Below are 9,164 nucleotides of genomic sequence, written 5' to 3'. Positions count from 1 at the left end.
TAAACGAAGCGTAACAGTGTAGCCTATGTGTATAATCTGTAGCATCAGTAGTGTATGGGAGTGTTGGTTGTGAGGAGGTGTTGTGTGGGAAAACTAAAGTGAATAAACTAATGAGTGCACAAACAAAGGAAAAGGAGTGCTGCAGGGGAGCAGGCTGGCGCGAGCAGAGAGCCCCGCAGGTGGAGAAGGCCTGGTATTTAAGCCCAAACGGGCCACGCCCCCGCCAGCTACCGCGGGAGAACCGGAGCAGCATACTGGCCACCTGAGAAACGGAGGACAGAGGCGGAGAGAAGGAGGAGGAGGCAGAACAAGAGACAGAGCTGGAAGCAACCAGTAAAGTCCCCAGAGACGGACAAAATACAGCCCGCTCTGGGGTTGTCACATATGTACGTTTATTACTATGTGATGTCAAAATTATTGTAGTCCAAAAGGTATCCACCAGGGGGCAGAAGACATGTATCAGATTGTTTTGAGCAAAGTTTTCACTATAAATTGATGCAACAGTCCTCAGAAACAGTATATCGAACATAATACACGCAGCATTACAGGGTTAATGCTTGGAGGCTTTTTTAAAGAACAGTTTGTTTAGGTCTGGTTTTTCTGGATTTACACTAAAGAACGAGGAAGTCTGATGTTTGAACTGCACGTCAGACTATGATACAGATTAAGCAGATTTAGCTACACAAAATAAAACCTGGTACAGGGTTGTATTTTAACACATTAAAAATTAACATCTAGTTTATCTGAATTGCGATATCTGGTGGAGATTAAACCAAGATGGGAGTCAGGTGGAAGTAAGATGGTGGGAATATTCCACCAACCAGAAATGCTCAGCTCTGCATACCTCTCTGTAAAAGTGCTACTTAAGACCAAAAGTGCCCTGGGAGTAAAAAGCTTTAATTCCTGGTTCATGCAGTTCAGGAGTCCATGGCTTGCAAAATGGGTGTCCCCAAGAAAAATAGGTCACGAACCACTGCTCAAACTTCTAGCTTCTGTCTCTTTAACTGTATATTAATCAGGAAATAAACCTCTGGATTTACATTGCTGAGAACGATATCTTGGGGATCCTCTAAAACTAGGAGCCAGCCCACTCATTACCACAGATCAGAGCAGACCTGGGTCCACACCACAGCCACAGGGCCGCAGTGCAGGACCCCAGCCACCTAGACAAAGGCAGTCCCAACAGCATCAGCCCTGCAGACCAAGCAGGCAGAGCTCCCTGGCATTTTTTTGTAAAGAGGACGGTTACAGGACAAGACAGACCCAAATGTAGAGCTAGCCACACAAGGATCCAGTCTACCACCACCAGGCAGTAAACCAGAACCAGTTCCCTTCCTACCACACTAAGCTCCACATTCTGCACACCAAAGTTACCAACTTACCTTTCTATAGACCTTTTTGAACGTTGCAAATATAACTTGGTTAATCCAGATTAATGTAAAGATGTTTGATTTCTAATGTCTCTCTAATGTGATCAAGTTGTCACAGCAAGTGTGTCAGAAGAACACATTTTTCTTTTTTTCATTTAAGCATTAAAATGTGGTCATCCGAATAAAACATCAAGGACAGAAACAGAAGAGACATGACAGGAGGCAACACGGAAAAAGGATTTTTATTCATGAACTGTTTTTACAAGCAGTCCAACACGCAACTTTCTACCTGTCTCATAAACCAAAAAAAAAAAAAAAAAATCATAGGAATAAAATAAAACTTTTTCTTTAATAATCACTGAATAATATTACCAATCAGTATTATCATGACCTTAATTTCAATAACCCAAAAGCAGTAGTATTTGTGTTTGTCTGTAGCATCTGAAGACATAGAGAAGAGTTCTTGATGGGTGTAAACCGGAGGATTTTCTACAGCGAGCTGTCGGCCGCCCGCTCGGACACGTGGAGGAGAGACGGAGCCACAGGGCCCCCCTCGCACGCAATAAATATGAAAGAGCCAAGAGTCTGGTATTCAAACAAAAATAATCATCTGGAACTCGCAGGTACAATATCTCTAGTAAGTCTTTATGTGCAAGAGTCGAGCTGAAGTCTTCACCACAAACAGTTAAACTCACATCAAACCCCAACCTCCCCTCAACAAGTTCATTTTGTTTTCTACATTAAATCTTTTAAATAAACCTAGAGTGTCATTTCATATACACATATATTTATATATACTTAGATTTTTTCCTATATGCCATCCTTTTTAAATTGTATCGAGCGCGTGTCTGAGCAGAGGATCTATGTGTGACATAAAAATAAAGAAGTCCACTGGATGAGCATACGAGGCGTTAACGTGGCTCACGTATCACTCACACACTCACATGACATACACACAGTGTGGAAAATAAAAACTCAGGGAGCTGGGGGAGGGTGTGCGTCCGGTCTCCATGGCAACACGGTGGACAGCCAGAGCCGTGCACATGTTTGGTCACAGTTTTTTTTTTTTTTTTTTTTTTGTACCCTTCACCAGAACTTCCACCGTAAAGTTCATGTGTGAATTCATGTTGGCGGTGCGAAGCTTCCCGTCGGTCCCGCTCACTCACAAACAGTTATTTGGCACATTTAACAACTATTAAGTAACACATTGGGCAAAAAGGTGCAACAACATAAATTTCAATGAAAACTATTTAAAAAAAATTTGGTTTACAAAAATAAAAAGACACCTTAAGAGGTGGCAAAATTTCTCTATAAGACGATAAGAATCTCCCCCTGACTGACTGGTAAAGGCTACAAAGAAAATAAAAGCAATCACAATGCACCCTAATCGACCCTTTTCCTACTGAAGGTCTTACATCACAGCTCCGGAAATGCATGGACGTCACAGACGAGGACACAACTGCATGAGAAATAAAAAGCCCTGAAGAGATCTGAACCTCATCCTCCTATCGCTGCCACTCTGAAACATTGTGTCCTTCAGATAAAATTTCAGAATCGTAAATGATCAAAAACTTTATGCCTCATCTGAAACGCGTCACAATCAGAGAAAGCTGACGTTTGAAACGATTGTTTGAGTCCAGCTTCTGCTCCAGTTGGCAATATTTAACTTGCAAATGTTCTTAAATGTTAAAAAAATCTTTAGGATTTTATACACATTTAAAAAAAGATGTGGATATTTCAAATGTATGTGATTGGCTGGCTGCAGATTTGTCCTTACCTAACAGTAAATCTGCTGTCTGCTTAGGTTCTCTGTCTGGACACAAAAAGCTTCAGTTTACAGATGAACTACCTCCTCGGATGGAGCTTCTCAGAGGTTTCTGATAGTCAACTAAATATTTTGGGACTCCTGACTGAATATGGGTTGTTGTAGGGTTTCCAGCATTTGTTTCTGATATTTTGGTGCCAAATAATTTAGAATCAGCAGATTAATATTACAGCTCAATGCAGACTGGGCTGCACATGCAGGGAATTCTGGGAAATGTAGGCCAGCTTAAAAAACACAATTGTGAATAAAACTTTAACCGTGACAGCAATTCATTAGGGGGGTGGGGGGTGGGGGTGGGGGGGGGGGTTTGATTTAGTTTTGTCCTCTTTCTCCTCCTCCCTGGATGATGTTGTAAACCTATCGGGATGATTGTGTGATGATGATGATGTCTGACACAGTCCAGCGGAGGCAATGCAGCACTGCAAGTGATTGAAAGCGGTCTGACTCCTGCCTGTCCACTCCCCACAATCACACCCAACCTGCAGGAAATTCCCTCTTCCTCCCCCACCCCGAAAGCCCAGACAGATTCACGGACAGGCAGACAGACGTCCCAGACGATGCAAACACACTGGACTAAAACACTGGAGATGCACAGAGAGAAAAGAGTTGCTTATATACACTCAGGAGTCCCCGCCCCCTCCCACCCTAACACCCCCCACTCCACAAGCCTTCATACACAATAGTTACACCGTTGTCCATGGTAACCGGTCCCCAGGTACACGGGTCTTCATGGTTCCCATAGCAACCGGCTGCTGTTTGACAGCCAATGGAATCTCAGTCTCCATGGTAACTGGCTGCGAGGGAGCCAATCTGAAAGAGTCTGTGGTCCTTCCCGTTTTCTGGGCTGGAATGATCGGCCGCCGCCCACAAACAGCCGCTCAGGTGACTCAAGTAAAACATCCACATTGGCACTTTATGCACTTCAGTAACTGAGGGAGGAACAGTTAGGGTCGGAGGAGGGGGGTGGGGAGGTGAGCAGCAGTTCTTAAATGTGTTTGTGTGTTTTTTACATTCCCTGCTGAAGCCCGGCCTCATCTGCATCACCTCAGAGAGTGGATAAGGACCTCTCTCTCCGGTTGGTTCTGTTGGAGACATCCTTCGGAGAGCTCAGTCATATCATTTAAACGTGGGGGTGGTGAAAGTCGAGGGGGGTGACAGAGAACCAGGCACCACATCCATGCAGAGGTTCTTCACATGCTGAATCCTCCAAAAATGTTTCTCTCTGTGACCAGCAGGATGAAAACCAATAAAAATAAATCATTAAATCTCTTCTGATTGGTCGTCGTGTCGAGTGTGTGTGTTGGGAGGGGGAGGGGTAAGAGGCTGGTGGGTCCGTACACACACTGCAAGGTGTTTTGGGAAGTCTGGGCAAATGTCTTGAGGTGATGAGGTGGGCAGTGTCTGTGTGTGTCGAGCTGTGTCTATGCGTTTGTGTAATTATATTTATATATATTTATATAAATGTGTGTGCGCCCGTGTGTTCACAGGCCGTTGCTGTTGCGGTGTGTGAGTGGAGGTTTGGAGAGCTCCACCACGCCGGCTCGGCCTTTTCCGATGACTTTGGGGGCGCGACGCAGCAGCTTCTGGGCTTCTGTGAACGCCTCGGTCAGCTCCTTCTTCCACTGCACGAACTCCGGGTCGCTCTGCGGACGGAAAGAAAGGCGTCAGCTGCTCGTCTCGCGCCGACCACATCGCTCAGACAACACGCCACACAGGGCTCATACCTCACACTGCAGAACAAACTGCTTCCCTCCTTTGATGCGCAGCAGGATGCACTTCTTGTCTTTAATCTGCGTCTCTTCCACGGTCACGATCTGCTCCATTGTCAGCAGGTTTTGCTGTAAACAAACAAGCAAGCGTGAAGTAAAACCCGGGGTGAGGGGGTGGAAGGGGGGGTGTTACCAAGCCTGAGATAAAGAGCTACTGCAACTAAGGCAGTTCCTGTGCTGGTCTGGAGACCTGTTCCTTTTGTTCTGGCAACCTTAGAGCCAGGTTTTCGATTGGCAAAACTGGTTCCAAAGCAGCACCCGGTCTTTGCAGGATTAAAGGACCAACCAGAACAACTAACACTTGGATAATACTGGAACATCAAGCTGCAGGAAATCATAACTAATCTGTGGAGAATCTTTTTTCAAAAGGTTCTTGGACCTGAATCTGGCCCAAAATAATAAAACTGTGATATCTTACTTAGAGGGGATTTCAGCAGGTGTGGTGTAGCAAAATATAATCTGAGAGGATAATTCAGGTAAACGTGGTTAATTTTACAAGATGCAAGGACCCTCCAGCTGATTGACAGCTCACTGTTGTCATAACAACATCTTTTAGTGCATTCCATTTGAACTCCGGCCTGAAAACCCAACATGGTTGCTCTGGTCTTTGCAACATGAACTGTTTATTATCACTTCTGTCAGTTTGTGTTTGATCAGCACAACCCAGGGGTGTTAAATATACGATCTGGGGACAAAACTGGCCCACCAGTGGGTCCAATCTGGCCCATAGTATGAATCTGACAAATCTGAAAATGACATAGAAGACATTAACTGTAAAATATTAACAAATGTAACTGTAATTCCTAATTTTCCATGTAAGGTTGAAATTTTATGTTTAAATCTAAAAAATGTTTAAGGCAGGAGGAGAACCTGTTATACCTTGTATATCTTTCTGACTTAATAGATCTGATTTCTGACTGACTACAGTCTAAATGTTTCCAGGGTTTACGTTTTATGTAACATGAAATTAACCAGAAATACAGTCCAGACATAGTTAATGTGGTAAATGACTGTTATTGCTGGAAACAGCTGTTTTTTATTGGAATATCTACATAAGCTGTACAGAGACCCATTTTCAGCAACCATCACTCCTGTGTTCCAATGGCATATTCTGTTAGCTAATCCAAGTTTATCATGTTAAAAGGCTAACTGATCATTTGAAAAGTCTTATGCAATCATGTTAGCACAGCTGAAAACTGTTGTACTGATCAACGAAGCAATACAATTTGTCTTCCTTTGGCTAGTTCAGTATCTGGTGCTTCCTCATTTGTGTTTTCAATTATAGTCTCAAAATGCCCAGAAAAAAAAAAAACTTTCTACTGAAACTCGTCAGTCTATTCCTGTTCTGAGAAATGAAGGCTATTCCATGAGAGAAATAGCCAAGAAACTGAATGGTGTGTACTACTCCCTTCGAAGAACAGCACAAACTGGTTCTAACCACAATAGGCGGAGAAGTGGGAGGTCCCGGTGCACAACTGAGCAAGAGGACAAGCTCATCAGAGTCTCTAGTTTGAGAAACAGACACCTCACAGGTCCTCAACTGGCAGCTTCACTAAATGGTACAAGTCTCAACATCAACTGTGAAGAGGCGACTCCAGGATGCTGGCCTTCTAGGCAGAGTAGCAAAGAAAAAGCCATATCTGAGACTAGCCAACAAAAGCAAAAGATTAAGATGGGCAAAAGAACACAAACAGACAGACAGACAGAGGAAGACTGTAAAAAGGTCTGATGGACAGATGAATCTAAGTTTGAGGTGTTTGGATCACAAAGAACATGATTTGTGAGACGCACAACTAATGAAAAGATGCTGGAGCAGTGCTTGATGCCATCTGTCAAGCATGGTGGAGGAAACGTGCTGGTCTGGGGATGCTTTGGTGCTGGTGAAGTGGCAGATTTGTACAGGGTAAAAGGATTATTGAATAAGGACGGCTATCACTCCATTTTGCAACGCCATGCCATACCCTGTGGACAGAGCTTGATTGGAGCCAATTTTGTCCTGCAACAAGACAATGATCCAAAGCAGAGCTCTAAACTATGCAAGAACTATTTAGGGAAGAAGCAGTCAGCGGGTATTCTGTCTATAATAGAGTGGCCAGCACAGTCTGTACTGCTCTGTATTTTTATCATTTTGCACGTCATTTCTCCCGACCAGTCCAGCCTATAGTCCACGTCCGGCATTTGGTTCATTTGAAGCTAACTGAGAGCTACGTACATTTGCAGGTGGACCAGAGTTTGTTTCTTTGATCCGTATCAGGGTTCGTTTGGACATCCACACCTTCCCAAACAAACGGGAGTTTCCAACTAAGCAAAGCCACACATAAAAGGTGAAGTTAGTCCACGAGCTAGCTTTTAATGCAGAGGGTGCTGGTCAGATTTCACACTCGGCTATGTTGTTTGTTACATGCAGGCCACAGACGGTCAGGGCACTGCACTTCCACAATTTTAAGTTCCGCCTTGCATTCCTTAAAGGTCCCATATTATGCAAAATTCACTTTTTAATGGTTTTGGAACAGTCATACTGGTCCCCCCGCATGTGTAGGAGACCCGTAAGTGTGAAACTCTTTCAGGCGCTCTCTCTCCCCCGTGCTCCACCTCTAGGGAAGTAAACGCTGAAGTGAGCGAGTTTGAAAGCGTGTACGTTAAGACGTCATAAGGGACAATAACCACTCCCCACAGAGCGATGGACCCGCCTACCGGCTCTCAAAGCACGCCCTCTAAAAATCACCTGGCGCCCAGTGTTTATCCTTTTCAGCAACCCTCGTTAGCGGACATGGCTAAGCGACAGAAGCACTGTTCTGTTTGTGGCTGCATAAATGAACACGAAAACGTTTTTTTACTTCCATCCACTGAACCCACGAGGACTGAGTGGATTAATTTTATTTTTGGAGGAATAGTACCCGGAAAACTTCCAAAGGTTTTGCATGTCTGTGGCCAGCATTTCAAAGAGGACTGTTTCCACAACATGGGGGCATGGAAAGCAGGCTTCGCCGACCGTTTGAAGCTGAAGCCAGGTTCAATACCAACTGCCCGTGACACAGCTGGCAGGTAAGAGCTGGCAGTTATTTTATCGTTTCGGCCTTATTAGTCTGATAGCTTGAAAATATATTAGCACTGTTGTAAATGTAGCCAAGTTACTGTTTCTACTGTTTGTATCCGGTGCCATTGTGCATCAGATTGGTGAGCGTAGCTAGCTGTGTTCTCCGTGCGTTTCGGTTTGGGTCGGGAATGGGGGCTTCAGGAATGGGTTCCGGTGTTCCGGCGTTTGTTTATCCTTCACTACGCTGTAATCAGCGTCTAGTAACCGCTAAGGCCTAACCTGTCAATCACCTCATGACGGGCGATGCGATGGGCGGAGCCAACAGCTGAGCTGCTCCACCAGGGTTCCGCCCACCATAAACGGCACATTTCTGAAGCTGCTAAAAAGAGGGAGGTGAAGAGAAGCCGCTGCACTCAAACTGAGGGTCGATTTGTCCATACCATGGCGGAAATATTTCATTTAGATATTAATGAATGGTCTCAGATTGGGAATAAAGTGTATAATATGGGACCTTTAACACTGTGTTATTAATTAACAGTTAAAGAATTAATTTACCATTATAATACTGATTCTGAATCATCCACATTGCAATGGATCTAAAAAAAAACAACCTTTACCCCCAACTGTTAATATCCTGGTGCTAGCATGTGAAACGTTGCTGAGGTGTAACATCTCTAATGTTGGCTTGTTTCCATCTACCTGCAGCAGTAAGAGGAGGCTGAAGCTGGGGGAAGGGGTGACTACAGCTCTAAACATGTGGACATGGATGGCAGGGACCGTGTGGTGACACTCACCCCTTCTTTCTGCATTCTAAAATGTCTGAGCCACTTCTCCTTCAGTGGTGAGTGGGGACAGACAGACAGAAAGTATGTTCACACGCTGACAACACAACATCGCTTCAGGACAGACAGACAGACTCACGTCTGGGCGTACATGCAGAGGAATGTGACTTGAACGTGTGCGAGGCTAACTCACCCGTGACTCGCCCTCCCCCCTCCACTCCACTCGGTTGGGAAAAAGATAGAAGTAGCGTCGCTGCCACTGTGTGAGGAACGGGTTCCCCAGCTTCAGCATGTAACCGTGCATGATACAGTCCTTCCCTAAGGCGTAGTCTGAACACACAAGCACACACAGTCAGAACATCTGCAGCCGAGAACGAGAGC

At 44.8% G+C, this 9,164-nt stretch overlaps 1 protein-coding gene across 1 annotated transcript in view; it reads right to left on the bottom strand.

Annotated features, from left to right (window-relative positions):
- Positions 1-1,598: 1,598 nt before the first annotated feature.
- grk3 (G protein-coupled receptor kinase 3) overlaps positions 1,599-9,164 on the bottom strand; it is a 76,855-nt gene continuing 69,289 nt past the window's right edge. The window contains exons 19-21 of the mRNA XM_041969287.1: positions 8,977-9,113; positions 4,920-5,033; positions 1,599-4,838 (exon numbers count right to left, since the gene is read on the bottom strand). Coding sequence (XP_041825221.1) covers positions 4,677-4,838; positions 4,920-5,033; positions 8,977-9,113 — 413 coding nt within the window. The 3' untranslated portion in view covers positions 1,599-4,676. The remainder of the gene's footprint in view (positions 4,839-4,919; positions 5,034-8,976; positions 9,114-9,164) is intronic.

Source organism: Melanotaenia boesemani, chromosome 19 (genome assembly GCF_017639745.1).
Source record: "Melanotaenia boesemani isolate fMelBoe1 chromosome 19, fMelBoe1.pri, whole genome shotgun sequence".
Taxonomy (NCBI): Eukaryota; Metazoa; Chordata; class Actinopteri; order Atheriniformes; family Melanotaeniidae; genus Melanotaenia; species Melanotaenia boesemani.
Note: the sequence above shows the minus strand (reverse complement) of the source record. Positions and strands in the feature narration are given on the sequence as shown.